Consider the following 18865-nt stretch of genomic DNA (forward strand, 5'->3'; position numbering starts at 1 on the left):
AGAAATCAGAACCAGATCCAGTGGGACTCTGCTCTGGATTTTTGGTGCCATGTTTCTCCAAAAATGAATGATCACTTTAAATCGTAGCAATCCGCTTTGAATCGTAGCCCTCAGTGTGAAAAATGTTTGCGATGTGGGGATGTTTTTTTGGCACAGGCTGGCCTAGATATGGGGCCATGCTCTGGTGAAATTAAAGTTGCAAGAGACGCTTCCTACGTGCCTTCTGAGACGTTTTGTTGCAAAATATTCATGGGCAACTCGTGATTCTTTTGCTCTTGTTTATCCGATGGCAATGCAGATGTGCTTCATTTGTTGGATAAAGTTTAAAAAATACAGACTACGTTCAGATTCAGCTCAATTAAAAATAAATGGAGCACTGCTTTTCCGAAATTCTCTGAGAGGGCCATGGGGAGTTGAGCCGGAGCAACATGTCAGTCTTGTTCTTTCATTTGTCCCTTCGCGCGTGCATGAGTGTGTGTGACGGTCTGAGAAAGGGACAGAGACAGAGAGCGAGAGTGCATGTGTGTGTGGCAAACAGATGTTGTCCCAAAGCGCTTGGCTTTGTCAGATAAAGAGAGGAATACATCGTGTTCTCGTGGCCAGGCGACGCGCCGCTGGTAGTTTTTTTCTACTCAACAACCCGTTCTGACTAATGGCCACACACTCGCCTGTAGCCTAGAAGTTGTGCGCAGGTATAAAGCTGTGCGTCAACACATTTGTCATGTCAGAGGTTGTAGCTGGTCCGCGAGGAGACACATACAAGAAGGCCGGTCCGAGGTTTGGCACAGAGGAGGCTGCATGAGAGCGCAGCGCTGCGTCCGGCGCACAAACGGTCTGTTGATGTGCACCTGTGCGTGTGTGTGAGTTTACATGTGTGGATTTTGACCACATAAGAGCGTGTTCATCCTTTTACACTTTTGTTGTGATCACTTCCTCTCCTTCTCCGCCTTCATTCAGACTATGTTTCCACAACGTAAATGCGCTGCGATCCTATAGGCTCGGTTATGTAATTGGCGGCTGCACTGGATGATTTGTTTTCTGAATGGACACATTTGGAGAGCACAGCGCTGAGCGCTGTAGCACAAATGCAACATTTTCCTTTGGTTTCAGCTGTGCATGATCATAAATGTGTGCTATGAATTGTAACATATTGATTGACAGGCTGCATGTGGGTGAGCAAAGTGTAAATGATGTTGTCACAAAGCCTGGATGGAATGCCCTTCATGTGAAAAGAAACTCCACATCAGTTTAATACCTGTATTTTTGGATATTTTATTGTCAGATGAATTGAAGGGTACTTGTCTTGTGTGTGAGTGAGCTCTCAGCATGGCTTGATGTCAAAAACTCTCGTTTTATCAGCACAGAGGTGTACAGGAGCTGCTGAGAGTGAGCCAGCCATTATGTACCATGGGAGTGTTTGTAGTGCAGAGTATCAGGTGCCCAGTTTCATTTCTGTTAATGAGAATTTATATGAATATATTCCACATGTACATTAATATTCACTGAGCTTCAGCAATCGTCATTTGCCTGCTTTCTGTGTCACGGCTAAAACCCACCCATGACTAATGAATATTTAAGAGCATGTCTGCAGACCAAGGAACTCATTATTATATGAAGGAGACCCAGCAGATAAACTGCAGACCTTCTCAGATGAAGGCTGAGGGGGAGTGAGGTGTTCACTTAATCCACACTCAGCAATCAATCCCAATTTTCTTTGGCTTCACCATCCTTCACTTGTCCTCTGTAGCTTGCCCCCCTCCTTCACATTCACTAATTTATTATTGACCACCAAACTGTCATGATGTCTCCGTGGCGTTTAATTTTCAAATGTTTTCCAGCTGGTTTAGTCACTCTTTCTCACATTTCTCCCACTTGATTATTTGGGTAATAGTGTAAGGATGCCATGCTGTACTAATGTAATGAGTGCTTCTTTGGAAGAGACATGCAACACAGAAAAAAAACAATCATCTTGTACAGTACATGCACACAGATGGCAGGTCAGTTTTCCAAATAATTTTTTAAGCGCAGCAGAGGCTCTGCTGCCCAAATAGGCAAGATAGAGAGATCTCTGTGAAGCCTCCGCAATGCCACGTTTCTGGTTGTTGTTATTCCCACACCATCACCAGGCTTTTACCAGGTCATCCTGGTGGCCTATAACCTACATTATTAAATTTATAAATATATCTTCATTATGTTGTTTCGACAGAACTCTGTTGAAAAGATTTTGAGGCGTTTGTGGTTTTATTGGAAAGCACAGTGACGTGAAAGGACGGAGAACTTGGAAAGAGCCTGTAATATCAGTTTGAACAATACACTGCTACTTTATTATAATACTTTATATGGTTAACTGAAATTTTATTTTAATTTTTTCTCCTAAGTGAAGGAGAGACTGTGTATTTGTTTGCAAATTAATTCTCACACTTTGACAAGAGGCACATATTTATCATGCAGCACTTGTGGATCCTCCCCAGAGAGGTCAAACTAGATATCGTCATTTTTAATCCCATGTAGGATATTTTACAATAGTTAGTCAAACAACTGTAAAAATATGCACTTGAGTCTGTCCTGGCACTTTTTCTACCCCAGTTGAACATTTTTGGCAGCCATTTTGGGAGAGCAGTAGAGATCCATCGATATAACGAGCCACTTTGTGGATTGCATCCAGAATGTCACACTGCTTGTTAACTGCTTGGCCTTTTTGTCTCACGCACTCTTTAAACTTTCCCCTCTTTTCCCTCCTTTTATTTATTTATTTATTTACATGCTATTCTTTCTCTTTTTTTCTTTGGTGCCTGTATTTACCAGAATATTCCCTTGTGGAGAAAAACTAATCTTTGATGTGACTTCCCACTGAGGCAGTATTTTGGTGCACATGTTGAACTTAATGCTAAGTCTGATAATTAACAAAATGGCCTCTAAGCCCTTAATATACTTTCAGCTTCAATATTTGGTTTTGTGAAGTAAGACGCACAAAGTTTCTCACCTGATTTATTGCAGACTGCTGTTTTACAGCAACTGCACATTTATACCTCACTTGAGTATCCAGTTACCATAGCAACCTTAAAAACACCTCTAAATCTTTACAGAAGTGCCAGGTATTGAGAATTAAGCATGTTTAAGTTGTACACATCAATTCATGAGAATGAAAAACAATGAAATTAAGGACTTGTTGCCACCTTGGTGATTTGTTAGCCTTCACTGCTTTTTTTCCTTTTTTTTTTCTTTTTTCTTCTTTTGCAAAAAGAAATAATTGGCAGGCTAGCTGCCTCCTGGCTAACTGGCTTGCGTCCTTCTTCCCACAAAGCACCTTTTTCACACATTAACGTGCTTCTCTTCACATGTTGCATTATTTTTTAAAATTCCTGAAAATCCTAATAACACAGTTGTGGGTGCCATGAAGGACACAAACAAGTTTCCTTTGTAATTCTTGAGAATATCCCCTTTAGCTGCCTTATTCAGTATCTAAATTTTCTAGTGTGGAGTTATGGTGATCTCCTCCCAGCCATAAGACAAGGGGGAAAATAATATGCCTCGTGGAAGGGAGGAAAAATGTGGTCTGTTTATTAAAGAGCTGATCATTCAGCCTGTTTTTTTTGTTTTGTTTTTGTTTTTTTTTTGTTTTTTGTTAAATGTTGCAACCAGTCAGATGAATATTCTGCATCCGTAATGCTTAACAAAGACTTCCACAACAGCTTTTCTTCTCATTTGTGCACACTGGCTCAATTTTTCAATCCATGGAGCAGGATTTTTTTTAAATACTCCCCTCTATTTCACTAAATTGGCAGCAGAGTACAACAGACTGGTCATGAAATGTGACTTTTATTCAACCAAATTTCACTCGGGCTTTTTCAAGGCATGGAAAAGTGACAAAGTGAAAACTTAAAGCATGTTTTTCAGCCTCCAGAGGACTTTTGTAGTGGAATCTCCCTCCCTGCAAGTATCACAGGAATGTGTAATGAAAGCACACATTGAGACTGAATAAGTATTTGCGAATGTGCCATGCTGTTGTCACAAAGCTTGTGTCACAATGAAAAATGTATCAGCATCTTTAAAAATAGTGAGTTTATTAGTTCTAGTTTCATTAGAAAAGATTACACTGTTAGAATTTATCACATATAGTTTTAAGAGTTCATTCAAACATAAAAAAACAACAACTATGACCTATTTTTCTTACGCATGCTCCAGAATAAGCCTGTTGGGTGTGTGTACACGCGAAAAGCATTTATTGACTCTTACAAACTGTTTTCATTAAACTAGTTAAAGCTTTTTATCATTATCATGACCTGCTCTGGCAAAATAGTCAAAGTCATTAAATGAAACTGAAACGCTTGATCCATGTGTGCACTTGGTGTTTCTATTAGCTCTTCAGACTCTTAATTCATGTTTCGTTATATTTACACTGCTGCTTTTCAAGCTTTTAGTTTAATGAGTGCTCTTAAAGAAACTTTTAGACTCAGATAGGTAGCTACTGACCCAGAACTGGTTTTACACTGAGTGTTCAAAGTTTTCACAAGTAAAAGTTTGAATCATAACTCCAACTTTGTGACGTTAAAAAAGCCTGAGCCTGATATTTTGTCTTCAAAGACAGGGAAAAGCATTTAAACTGAATTTGTATCCCTCTCTAAACACACACGGCAGGCCCAGGCATTCAACTGATGTGAAAAATGTATCCTGGATTCTAATAGCGAAGTTGTATGTTTGCCAAGGTGCATGTGTGTCCTCAGTTCACCCCGCCGCTCATATGGTTTTCTACAAGTCATGGTGAGATCACTGCCTCGCTGAAGGGGGAAACTATCTAAAGAGGGTTGAAGAAAATCAAAATAAACTAGCAGAGTGTTCTGTAACTTTTGAAACTCTTTAACAGAGAATGAGTGCTGTGTTTTCTCTGCTTCTATCCTGGCTTCAGGAAGAGTTTTTAAGCCTCCTGCCAGTAAACAGCACTCACAGCAGCCAAAATGTTAGGCCTGTGCACAGTCTTACTCAAGGTACATTGGTATGCACTGAGCTAAGAGTAAACTTAGAGGGAATTATTTACACAATAGTATTTTTGTCGTGGCTTCATTCCGAAATGAATGTTGTCTGGACCTTGAAGTTTTTCCAAAGAAACGCAAACTTTATTTTTATTTTCCTTTGACTCTCTTGTTTTTTGAAATTCAGCCTCCGGAAATCACTGTCAGACATTTTTCTGTTTTGAAAGTAATTCTTCTACAAAGAATTTCTCTTTTTAAATTTTCATTTTTATTGTTGAAATGAAAGGAATATTTGCTCTGGAACTGTCGACACTGTTTATTGCCCTGAAAGTGACCTTGATAAAGACAGATTTCAAAATAGACTCCTTCAAGACGCTGAAAATCATTATTCATTTTCCGAACAACTCATGGTTTTATCAACAAGGAGACAAGTGCTTTAATTTTTTGGGGGGGGGTGATTTACGACAGTTGGTCCACTCGACAAAGAAGAAGCTTGTGTAACCTGTTCAACTGCAAACAATTTCTCGGTTTTATCAAAGAAGCTGAGCTTGTTTGTCAACCACAACGGCATTTATTGTGATAAATTAAAAAAATAATAATGAAAAAAAATAAAAAATAACGTTTTAGCTCCTGTTAACAACACCTGCATTACATTTTTAGAGAAGATGCATCTCACATGTCAGAGGAAGTGGGGTGACCTTCCAGCCATGGTGTAGTGTTTTTTCCCACTTATTTAAGAGCTTAAGATAAAATACTTTGCATCTGTTTTGCTCAATTAATGTCATCCTTAACCAACACGATTTCTATGAACATGACATAAAATTTGCAGGCTGGTGTCCTGAGGTTCATTCATTCTGTCAATGTTTCTTTTAACTCCAGTTGAGGGTCACTCCAGTGTATGCCAACATGCGTTGGAAGACGGGCAGGGCACCACCCTTGGCAGGTCAAACAGGCAAACAAAGACACACACAGGAAACAGGAGCTAGTCATTACAGGTATAATAGCGCATTTGTTTGTAATAAAACATCATTTTGCACAAACAGGAGTGAAAGAGCTGAACTAAAATGAAGCACCAACCTTCCTTTTTCTCTTGGTCTTACTCCACGTGACTGTAAAACGGGTTTGATGTAACACATTTGTTGCAGGCCCTGCTGTAAATACATGTGGCTTGATTTTTTTTAGTAATGTTACCAGAAACAGGTGAGGAGGTTATTTTTTTAATCTAGGGCTTGTTAGCTATAGATTATTGCCATCAAAGAAAAATAGCTGTTCTACATTTAAAATTACCACACTGACCAGCAATTCATATGCATCAACAAAAGGCTGAAAGGCCAGATTTTTACAGACAGAGCTCATCGATGGATACGATGTGGTGTGAGTTGTTTCTCTTTACTCTTCTATTTGTGTGCATACCTAACGGTGAGAGAAAACTTAAATTACAGTTATTGTAGAAAATTCTTAAATAATACAGCACTGAGTCACCTTGCAGACTTTGAAAAGATTCCCAGTAGTTGGGAGAGTAAATGTATAGAATGTGGGCAGTAATAACATGTTTACTATGAGACTTGTCAGACAACACAAACAGGTTGCTACAGCATAGTTTCTACCTGTAATGACTCATCAGACCGATCAGGATAAAGCTGAATGTGTATTAGGATTAAATTTAAAAAGAGCCATGACTTTTAAAATTGTTTTATTAATTCTGGCACTCCACGTTTCCTTGTTTATGATGTGTATACTGGACATTTTCACTGATCAGGTGTAGATTAAGTTGCTCACGTGAAGCTTCAAGCACTGGCACAAATGAAAAGTCACTCATCTACCTCAATAGGATTTAGCTGAATTTAATTTAGTGATTTAAGAGAAGTTTAGATTAATCAGCTCAGGAAGATAGCATTGACCATGTAGTACAGCCAGTTACAAGTACATCTGTTTACACACCAAAAATATGATGCGGCAATTACAGTACACATCTCTTTGAACAAATTCCACTGCAAGGAAAAATAATGTTAACAAAAAAAAGGAAAAATCAAACTGTTGGGTTATATTTTGATTAATGTATACATTTTATTTGATTTTTATTCCCTCTGTATTCCAACTCACTACTTGTCCATGCAGCTTCTTCACACAACCTTTACATCAAATCATGAGGATGACAGACAGTGTCATGCTACACACACATTAGCACACACAGAAAAGATACAGTAGATGGTTTAAGTCTGACAGTGATCACTCCAAGATTCTACAATGTAAACTTACATGAACATGTGCAAAAATCTGTACTCCAAAATCCGCCTGCTAATATTTGAGAACTGCTCCGTCTCATGAAAATGTAGCTGTTAGTTGAATGTACTGTCGTGCTTTTCCTCCTTGTGAGCATTTAAAAATAATTCAGCTCATTCATGTGAAAGCTGATCATGGAATGACACCACATATAAGTGGCTGATCTCAGTATTGATCCAGATGATTTTGACTTCAAGTCAATTCGCTTCTCTTGTTTTTGACTTTTTGGTCTAATGTTGATGAGGTTGATGAATACTTTTCTCCTAAGCAGTCAATCTGAGTATCAGTGTGTCCTGCAGTATTGTTTGGCTCCAGCTGTTATAAACACCCCATGTTAGATGATACACTCTATAGATTACTGACCTCATTGTTGTTTCTGAAACCCTTTATTTCAGGAGCCTGTATGCGCACCTTCTCTGTGCACTAAAGATATTTCATTCAGCGTTCAGCTCGCATTTCAAAATATCTCTTTTTGTCATCTTAAGAATTTCATTGACACAATCTTAGATGGGTGTAATCCTGTAGATCCTTTTTTTGGCCTTTCTCTCCTTTCTTGTGAAATTCTGTGCATGGCTTGCTTAACAGGTTTGTCTTGCAACACAGCATTGTATGGATGAAGTTTCCTAATGTGAGATTGTGAACCCCCCCTCGTGTTGGATTAACAAAAAGGCTTACCTTTGTGCATGCTTTTAATTTCAAACTGCACTGCATGTGGATGTGTGTGTCCTAATATCTGAACTGATAGAGCACAGCTAGCCTGCAGACCAGTGGGCCAGAGGTGCTAACACTTGTGGAAAGTGTGTATAGGGCACTCTTGTGCTCGGCAGTGTTTCAGTGTGTCAGCATTACACTTTTAGAAGGGTCATATGTCAAATGAGCTGATGAGACATATATAATCTGTATTTACTACACAACAGTTTGCCAAACTATAAATACACTAAAAGTGCTAACAACCATTAGGCTGAAAATAAACAGTGAATATTTGTATTGAGTCATCAGGATTTAATATATCGCTCTCCATAATGAGCTAAGAGGCGTAGTTAAAGACACACTATGCTGAAGATATTGTTAGTTTACCTGACTGACTACTCGCTTTCATCTCACCCTCATTGCATGTGTGTGTGTGTTGTTGCCGTAGCTTCAAGCTGAAGATATCTGTGACATCATTAAACCTTTCCTCCCGTTCTGTTAACAAGAAGCGCATTAACACTTTTACAGCACGTCATTTTCACACACATGCAAACACTTTTAGGAGGGAGAGCGTTGAGCCTGGAAGGTAGAAGGGAAGTGGAGAGAGAGTACCTTTGCTGACCCTTGGAGCACAGAGCAGCTCAGGAGAAAGTGCAGAAATGTGCTGGACTGCTTAAATCAGCCTCGTGCATTAGTGAAAGTTCAGCTCTTGTGCTGCTGGATGTCCTCGTGCAGCTGCTGGGGAAGCACATGGTGCACATAGCATCTGAGGCCGCTCACTGCAATGGGTGTAAGAAAAGATTGATACACAATCAACGATCCAGATACTTTTTTATTATGTGCATCAGTTTGAAAACATAATTGATTAAATAGAAAAGAAAAAATTATTAATCTGCATTATATTTTTGCTGCTTGAAAAATACAGTGCTAAGATTTTGGATGTTTGACTGTGCTAACAATATGAAGTCAGAATTTTATTTAGATCTGATGTATTTTTCAGGTTGCATTACAGTTTTTCTTGAATTATATTCTTAAAAACTACTTCACACCACAATTAAAAACTCTACCATGGGTCGTATCTCCAGAGTTCTGCAGATACACAATCCTGATGCTACATCCCATAAACCCATGTGTGGTAAATGATAAGATTTTCATTGATAATGATGTGTCTGACTTGACAAGCCATTATGTAAAATTCAAACATACAAATAAAACACTGAAATTAAGTTATCAACTTTGTTTAGATGTCAGTCATAAACTTGTAACCTTCAAAAGTACACAAACACAACTATGCACCTTTTGATGCCTTTTTCTGGTATATGATATATATATATATGTGTGAGTGTGTGTGTGTGTGTGAGAAAGAGTGATATCTGTCCCACAGCCTTACATAAGACTTATGTGAACACTTGTTTGCTGAGCTGCTTCTAAATACTATACGTGTGTGTCTTCACTCTGGTCTCTCTAGTGACAAGCATAGTATCAGCTAACCTAAACATATTCAGAGGCTCTGCTGCTCTCCACAGTAATAAGACCTACGTGCTTTTAGCAGAGGTCCCACACTATCGTCTCATAACTCAGCACAAAGCATCTTTGTTCTGCTTTATCTCCCAAGGACATAAAATCAGGAGACACTTTGTTTTCTGCCAGAGATATAAAGGTGCTGCAGCCCCTCTATACCACACAGTCCACTTGTTGAGATTATGCCTGCTCATGCTGAACGCCGTCCAGGCACAGAGACATACAAGTGTGTTTTATTTTGTGCCAAACAGAATCAATTAGCTGGCTCTTTATCGTGATACACTGCTAATAGACAGAGGAGTCCTACGTGAGCATCTACGTAGGTTCATGAAGATCTCTTAATGGCCCGCCAGGTCGATTTTTGGAGAGGCGAAATGTCCTCGACATGTGTAGTATCTGTGAAGAGGCAGTTGCTGTGGACACTTGTGCCTAAATGATCTCTCTTGAATTTAGCATTATCTGCTTCGGGGTTGAGAGGTGATTTTTGAGACTATCACATGAGTAGTCAGATGGTTCTTTTTGGTCAAATGCTCATTAACAAAAACTGCAGCCATTTGCCAAAACTCAGACTTTTCTTGAAAGCTTCCTTCCATTTGCCAAAGTGATACTGGCTTTATAAAAAATGTAATGGCTGCAAGCCCACAATGGCTGTTTGTATTTTGCCCTCTATGCTCTACGCTGTTTTTTTTTTTTTTTTTTGGTGGTGGTGGGGCTTCATGAAATGCAGTGTGATAGCACCAATCCACGACTGTTTGTTTGGACTGAAAAAAAGTATATTAGAAGTAGCTTATCCTCCCATCTGTAAAAGGACAAAGAGTCTGCTCAGGATAACGGGTGGTGGTGGTGGTGGGTGTGTTTTTGACAGAAAATGATGAAGTTGAACAAGCTGTCCTGTCAAAAAAAGACTTTGAACTGTCCTTTACTTGTGTAATGGTATTGTAGTGTGTGCTGTTATTTGTTTGCTTGAGGAATTTATTTGAAAGCCGCACATCCTGTCACATTGGAATGGCTTTCTGTTGGACTGAGTGTCTTATCAAGAAGATCTGCTGTGATATCTTAGACGTTTCAGCAGCAGAGAAACTAAAAAGAAACACTTGGATTAGATTTAGGAGACTTTAAAAGGTTAATAAAAGTCCTCGCCGCTTTGAGGTACAGAAATGCATGAATATTGTACACTTATTCAAGTCATCTCTATCAAAAGGAGGCCAAAACGTGGCACAGGTTAATCTTTCGTCCCTCACTATGCTTTGACCAAGTGCGAGAGCGTTCACAGCAGAGAAAAAGGGTGTTTTTGTGAATTAAAGAAACACTTTTCTTCGTGTTTGCACAATTTTCAGCAGTCTCTTGTGGGGAGACTGAGATCGAAACTGTAGCTGTGAAGGAAGAATCACCAGTCCCACGTCTGTGCTGAAAGTGAAGAGCCAGTTCAAAGTTCAGGAAGACGTTTCATGTCATCATTGTCGGGAAAACACTTGGATCAAATATAGTTCAGCGGCGTTGCATTCACCAGACCCATTTAAGTAAGATTTCTTTGGTGATGTTGTGTTGCACCGTACATTCTCAGTGTAGGGCGAAGGAGAAAAAAAATGGGAAAAAAATGTTGTGAGAAAATCTTGGCACAACTTGTCAACAGCCTACGTTTGCTTGTTGATGATTTTCAGGGACTGCCATAAAGACAAATCAATTAAATCTTGAGTCTGCGAGGTGTTTTCTGCCGCTTGTTTGGAAGTGTGTGAGATTTAGGTGCATTTGTTAGCACACCTGTTAACTGCTGCACGACGTTATAGACGAACACTCACATGTGATAGCAGATCAGTGCTTTAAATTATTCAAGTTGAAATCATGCTACATAGAACGGTTGAGGAAAGAGGAATAAAATGTTATTTTTCACTTGGGAAGAAAACGAGGACGAAATGTCGTTAGATGAGGTTTAATTAAATATTTTTCAGTTAAGTTTGAGACATTGATGTGTGTGTGTGCGTGTGTGTGTGTGTGTTTTCGTCAGAGGAGAGAAATGAAACACACCCTCAGTTATCACACATCAGATCAACACTTGATTTATGCTTTAAACTCCCCAGTGTGTTCCCTTCACATTTACAATGTGTACTAAATGACATTAGATCCCATATCCAAACCATACTATTAAAGCATAATTTCTGCTATTTTACATGCTAATGTGTTTGCTTCTAAAGGGCTGATTGAAATTAATAATTACAACATCGGACAGAGATTGTTAAAGCTTTCAAACAAACTCATAAATTACTATTAATTAGGTGTAACACAAAAAAAAAACACTTGATAAGTGCCAATGTGGAGCAGATTCACGGAGATGCTGCACGCACATGCATGGACGGGCTTTTCACAATGCCCCGTGGCCCTTTGTACCCACATTGAAATGTACCAGGGGCCTTGGTTATATGCTTGTAGTGTCTGTGCTGTAAGTACTATTTGCATATTCAAGATGTATATTATTCACATGGCTGATACTGCTCCTTTTATAAGCACGCCTCTTATGTCTGCTCTCAACCCCCTCCCCCATCCTCACCATATTACCCCCCCTCCCCACCCCTAGCCCCCCTTGATTAACTAATGTCCAATTCGATGCAGCGTATTTCATCGGCCTTGTCACCTAATATAGGCGGCTGATTAACCTGGAGTCTGGCTGGTGAAGTTGCAACCCTCCTCTCGTCTCCCTGTCTTAATTTTTTTTTTGCCCCCCTTACTCCTCCTACTTCCCCCCTTCCCTCTCTTCCCCCACCCTCCTACCCCTCCTCAGTCTTTGTTGTGGCGGCAGCAGCAGAGCATGCATTGCATTGGCGGTCTGGAGCATTGTGTCTGATTTCCAGCAGACAAACTGACCTCTGGGGATTTATTGACAGCAAACTCCACAGAGGCAGACACAGAGCTGGGAGCATGGAGGGAGGCAGCCAGAGAGAGGGGCGGGGGAGGTGCTGGGGAAGGTTTGTAAGGAGGGAAAGAGGGAGGGAGGAGAGGGAGGGTGGGGGCTTACAGACACACAGACAGTAGTGAGACGGACAGATTGAAGAAAAGACAAGGAGAGAGTTGGATGAAAGAGGAAACAGGTAGAGATGCAGAAAGAAAGAGATCAATACTAGGAGGAAAAGTACACACCCCGAGTTTGGTTTAATTCAGATTTTTTTTTTCCTTTTTTCAATTTTTTTTTCTCGGTAGAGCGTTTGGAAGCGAAAGAAAATGGCCGCCTCCTACAAGGATCTAATTAATTTTGAAGGATCATCAGCCCCTTTAGTCCAAGGCAGGGTACAGGAGGGAGGGAGGGAGGGAGGGAGACAGACCCCTGGGCTGATTAGAATTCACTGCAGGTAGGCACTGGCTGCTGCTCACCCACTGTGTCACGGCTAAAATGGAATCACTGTTGTGAGTGGCAGTCTGGGCAACTGAAGCCTGCTTCCCTTGGCCTGCTCCTTTGTTGCCAGCATTCACCTCACTTTACCCCTCGGGCAGGTGGATTTACATGTCTGGATGGGCAAGGGGGAAGACAGAGAGGGAACATATATGTGCTGTCTAAGAAAGGCCCATGGCATCAGAATATAGTAATATCTTAAGCTAGAAGAAAGGGCCAAATACTTGCCACTGAAATGGATTCAAGCATTTTGGCACAAGAGGGCGTGCAGTATGTTGAAAAATGAGCTTTGAAATAATGACTTTATTTGACTCTTTTCTTGACTTTCACTAATAACTGTTGCTGAAATATTTCTGCAACAGTTTGAAGCTTTTAGAAATACAGTAGGGTTAATAGTTCTGGTTGGATGTTGTTTTTAGGACACATAACAAGGCTCATGGTTTGAGTTATACTGAGATCTACAGTGAAAAGTCTGGAAGGACTATTTTTAGGGAAGTATAAAAAAGCTGCTAAGTTTAAAGAAAAAGGTTGAGGACTGATTTCAGATTTAGAGTTCTCTCTACCAAATTTTTCCACCGTAGCCAGGACTGAAGAAGTGTGTACGTGCCTGAGTGCCAAAGAATGATCCGCCTCAGTATCGAGTGATCACCCTCTCTGCAGCTAAACACGTTCTTACTTGTCTTTATCAAATCGCCAAATTTGTTAGTTGACGAGGGCATTTCGAGAGAGCGAGCACATGCTCCCTGCTCGTTGTACTTCTCAAAGTGGGGCCTGTGGACGCAGAGCTCTGTGCCACATTTCCCTGATTACAATTTAACCCCCCGACTCTGCTTCTCTCACAGTTATTCTGCTTCTCCGCTCTAAATTATACACACAACATTTTCAGAGGCATATTTACGGTCTAATATTTATCGTTTTCCACGGACCAGCAGATGGTCCTTCTTCTTCCACCAGAGTCTGTGGAAAAAATAAAGAGGTCACATGCTTAAAATCATATTGTTTCCATCTGTAGATTTTACCTCCGTGTCTCAAGCAGGAGGTTTGTTCTGTGAAAACATTTTGAATTTGTAAAAGAATGACACGTGTCAACATTAACACGCAGGTGTGGTGAAATCCAAGCTCCGTTCAGGAACACACAGTTGTGCTGGTTTGTACAGGGAACTCTGAGTGTGCTTGTTGTAGTTAGCGAGAGCTACCAAACATTTTATTTCACAAAAAAAAAAAAATTTAATAGTGTCACATCGCAAATTCAATTTTGGTCTTTATTGAGTCTGATATTTTAAATCTTCTGGGCCTTTCACTTTTGGACTCTAATGGTTAAAGATTTCAGAGGACTTTGGCGTCAGTGGGATTAATAGAAAAGACATTGTAAGGGCACTTTTGCATCAGTTTAGGGCATTTTTTTCATCATGTCTGATCTTAAATGTTACCATTTGCATCTGCAACCGATATAGCTGACCTCTAAACATTTTCTTTTCATTTTTAATGTCAAACTTTGCCATACTGTTGTGTAAGTTCTGTTTAAGGCCTCTCGTGGCTGCCTCTCCTGGCGTCATCAAAGCAGCTCATCACATGCCTCACGTTGTTGAATGCCTTTCTTGTGTTTTTCAGTGAAAGCCTTGTGTGTTTAAAATTTAACTGTTTTCTTTTATTTCAATTTCTCCTGCCTGCTCGTCATCTGTATAGCACATTGTCTTGTTTGATTAGTGCATTTATAAATAAAATAAAACAGAAGTACACAAGTCAACACATTCTAATTTTCTGTGCATGTGACTGATACCTCTTGGAAACAATCTGTTAAATTTCAGAGGAATTTTGACTGTCTTTCTTGTGCTGGGTGTGGTTTTGTTGTTCATCTGCTCAGATAACTGCTGAGAGAGAAACTGCCTTTAATACCGACATTATTCTCATTCTTGTTTTGTAATTGGTGGTCATGTGCATGCAGGGACGTCCGTTTGTCATGCTTTGAGAACTGTTTAACACATCTGTTGCGGCGTGTTGCTGAAAGATATTTTTGTTGACTGTGGCTCAGGGTCCATTAAGGGAGTGGCAATAGAGAAGGGGCAGTAAGTGGAAATGTGGAGGCATTTTCCGTATAAACAAAGGCAGCAACAACAACAACAGGATTTGTCTTTGTGGCATTTGTTCAACACATTTGCAAACGAGGGCCTCAGCATACAAAGTTCAAGGATCTCCTTAGCCATACGTCCTTGAGCATACACTGTCCCACTCTTTTACTTGAAGGAAAACATAAATCTATGATAAACTGTTTTGGTGCATCAGACAGTTAGCAGTTCCACCCACGCCTTTTACTACAAGTTCCCTTATCTCTGGACTCCTGCAGGAAACTTTCGTCACACATGGGGTGAAGAGTCAATCATCGATTGCTAATAAAATACACGCATCTTTGCATTTCAGGTGCAAAACTGCTGACGAAACTATCACTAATAGATGATTTGTTGGCTGCTAGAGTCTGTCACTTGTAGCTGCCTCGCCCTCTCGGCAGGTTCCACATCAGAGGCAGGTTTTGGAGAAAAGTAAGTCAGCTGGTACGTTAGCGCCGTCAGGTATCTGACATAAAGCAACAGAGTGTGAGACAAGCATCTTTTAGAAAGGAACACAGCAGCAGTGTTGAATGTTTTGTGTGTGTTGTTTTTCTCCAGACATTAAGATTTTGTCTTTGTCCTTTTTCTCCCCCCTTGCAAACGCTGTGGCAGAGCAGCACATGATTTGGACTGAGAGGACTGACAGCCTTGCCTAGCACCCGGCCTCTGATCAGCCATCTCCACCAGCAAACTGAAGCTTGACCTGCACTTCATCACCAGCCACACAAGCATCTTTCGGAACAAAACGTCATCTAACTGTGAGTGCCATGCAGTTTGAAAAGCTGGAAATAATACTTTATGCTAACACTATTGCTGTGCCTTATTATCATAATCCTACATTACAAATCTCACTGTAAAGTGGTTTCATTTTCTTTACTACTCTTCAGTTTATTTAAATAAAATTAAAAAGATTATTTTAAATTATGGAGCATTTTATAAAGCTGCATCTTAATCCTTAAATAAAAACACCAAAACGTTACCATACATAATTGTAGTTATTGTCAGACATGGTTAAGTAAATTCCTATTTTTTCCTGTCAGATTTGTTCTTACACTTTTATCAAAATAAAGCTTCTAAAGTGTCATGATTAAAATTAATCAAATAAGCTCAACAGCTTTCCTTAAATTATTCTCAAGATGGTTTAAATTTAAAAGAAATTAGTTCCACAGTAATTATGAAACCCCTCAATTTGCATAATTCTTACTCTAACTACCCATCTATTTTATATGTAGATTTTAATTTCTTTTAATGCCTAACTTGGGAGAAAAGCAGACAAAGTTATCTTACAAACTGATCAGCCAGGTCACATCCAATCCAAGGATAGTTAGGAAGCGCCATCAAAGTGAACACATGGCTAACAAAAGAGGCCTGTTGTCCTCCAAGCCCAGTGCACCACCTAATGGCAGGTGGAGGAACTTCAGCAGAGCATGGCGCAAGAGGGGGAACTTGTACAGTAATGATTAGGAGGGAACCATTTTAATTGTCTTTCACCATGGCAGCGTGGAGTTTTTCAAACAGGATCAGGGGACAAATTTAGCTCCAGCACTGAAATGAGTTGATTCTCTTCCAAATAATTTGGGACCGGGCAGAAGAAAATAATAAAAAGAATGAATATATATTTGTATTATTGTTTTTAGAGTCCTTTAATTGAGTCTCTTAGGTCTTTCTAATACACATCACTCTTACTTATCATGTATTTAGGCTGATTGTTGTGTTGGGAAAGGAAAATTCTTAGCATACAAGAGATCTTTTTCTGATGAAGTGTTCATAACTATGTTTAATTGAAATTCACAGTTTTATTGCTTCCCATTTTTGACAAATACAGTATGTGGAAGGATATTTTATCCCCCAAACTACTATTTTCATTAAATGACCTACATTCCTCTTCCTGCTGTGTTACATTCATCTAATGAAATAGCAGCTGTGTGAGTTTTTAACTCAGGTGTGTTGCTTGCTGATTGCAGGTGACATCAGTTGCAAGGGGATGACCGAGCGCATTCATAACATCAATCTTCACAACTTCAGCAATTCTGTACTTGAGACCCTCAATGAGCAGCGCAACCGTGGGCACTTCTGTGACGTGACTGTTCGGATCCATGGAAGTATGCTGCGTGCTCACCGCTGCGTGCTGGCTGCTGGAAGCCCCTTCTTTCAGGACAAGCTGCTCTTGGGCTACAGCGACATTGAGATCCCTTCTGTGGTCTCGGTGCAATCCATCCAAAAGCTGATTGACTTTATGTACAGTGGGATCCTGCGGGTATCTCAGTCAGAGGCCCTGCAGATCCTCACTGCTGCCAGCATCCTACAGATTAAGACCGTCATTGATGAGTGCACCCGAATCGTGTCCCAGAATGTGGGCCTGGCTGGGCCAGGGGGGTTCCCTGTTATACCGGGAGACTCTGGACAGGATACACCCCGTGGCACACCTGAATCAGGCACCTCTGGGCCCAGCAGCGACGCAGAGTCAGGTTATATGCAAGCAACATCACAACAAGGCATTGAACGTGCATACACATCGTTGTACTCCTACCCTGGCCTCTCGCTGCAGAATGGCACCCGTGAGCGCCCCCTGTACATTAACCCTCTAACATCAAACTATGACTCCACCCTCGGCACTCAGAAGGACCAGCAATCTCAAGATCCACCCTGGATGAACCGCATCCAGGAGAGATCTCAGCAAGTCGACCGCTTCATCACCACAGCAGAGTCAACTCACTGCCGCAAGCAGCCCCGACCGTCGCGCATACAGACGGGAGGGATGCACATAAAGCAGGAGGCGGAAGATGAGTACAGCTGCTATGATAATTTGGGGGACTGCCAGGAAGAGACCGACCATACCGAGGGTGTGGAGAGTGAGTCCAAGGTGGAAAGTTTTGACTCAGGGGTGAGCTCCTCCATCAGCACTGAGCCAGATGCTATGGAGCAGCAGCCGTTCCTGATGGGCTATAGCCGAGAGGGAGGCGGGGAGCATGGCGAAGGAGGGGGCTCGGTGCATATAGAGGTCAACGACTCGTCCCCGGAGCAAGTGCAGGAAGTGGACGACGGGGACACATCCCACAGCACTAGTGACAGTAGCATGATGCAGCCCCTGCCAAACTCAGTCATGTCCCAGTCCCTGCCCAGTGCCCCGCACTACATGCGCCAGGCAGAATCACACACCAGCAACCTGAGGATGCCGCTCACCGTGACCAGCAACCCCCAAGTGATGGGCACTGCTGGAAGCTCCTTCCTGCCCACACTCTTTCCCACACAGCCGGCTAGAGACAACAAGCCTTTCCTTTACCTTCCTGGCCAGCAGCAGCCCCAGTTTGTTGCAGTGCCGCCCCCTGCAATGCCATCATTCCCCAACCCAATGTCGGTACAGCCAGCGCCAGCACAGCAGCAACAGGCTGCTGGAGGGATTGGTGCGGGAGAGAAGAAGCCCTATGAATGCACTCTCTGCAGTAAAACCTTTACTGCTAAACAGAACTACGTCAAACACATGTTTGTCCACACTGGTAAGTTAGAGTGACTGTCGTAAAGATTTCTTTAAACCAATTAAGCTCAGTGAAGTGGTTATGTAACACATATTTGGAGTACAGATGGTAGAGGCTGTACTTTGAGTTCCAGAAATATATTAGACTAGTTTTGGTTACGAGATGACAGCTTCTTGCATAAAGAGTCTGTTTTTTTTAACGGCTCAGAAGTTTAGGATATCAGAGAAAAAGAAACACACACTTCAGGGTGTTATAAAGTCAGTGAGCTGAGTTATTAAACCTGAAAAAGGGTTTGGTTTTATTTTCGAAAAAGAACCTTATCATACTCAATAGGTAACGGTTCAGACATGTACTCAACATCATGTGTATGTGACATGCAGCACCAGTGTATTTTTTAAACGTAGCACCGTGCACAGTTTTCGTCTTATAGTGCAGACA

At 41.0% G+C, this 18865-nt stretch overlaps 1 protein-coding gene across 8 annotated transcripts in view; it reads left to right on the top strand.

Moving 5' to 3' along the window:
* zbtb20 (zinc finger and BTB domain containing 20) overlaps positions 1-18865 on the top strand; it is a 123913-nt gene that overhangs the window by 92424 nt on the left and 12624 nt on the right. For 4 of the 8 annotated variants that reach the window (XM_074671570.1, XM_074671571.1, XM_074671567.1 and 1 more), the window contains 2 exons: positions 15569-15709; positions 16916-18448. In XM_074671570.1, coding sequence (XP_074527671.1) covers positions 16936-18448 — 1513 coding nt within the window. In that variant the 5' untranslated portion in view covers positions 15569-15709; positions 16916-16935. Of the gene's footprint in view, positions 1-709; positions 833-15563; positions 15710-16915; positions 18449-18865 lie in introns of those variants that run through there. The other 4 variants (XM_074671568.1, XM_074671566.1, XM_074671572.1 and 1 more) reach the window with 3 other exon arrangements.

Source organism: Halichoeres trimaculatus, unplaced genomic scaffold (genome assembly GCF_033239565.1).
Source record: "Halichoeres trimaculatus isolate MK-OKI-2021-1 unplaced genomic scaffold, fHalTri1.1 fHalTri1_scaffold_6, whole genome shotgun sequence".
In the NCBI taxonomy this organism is placed as follows: domain Eukaryota; kingdom Metazoa; phylum Chordata; class Actinopteri; order Labriformes; family Labridae; genus Halichoeres; species Halichoeres trimaculatus.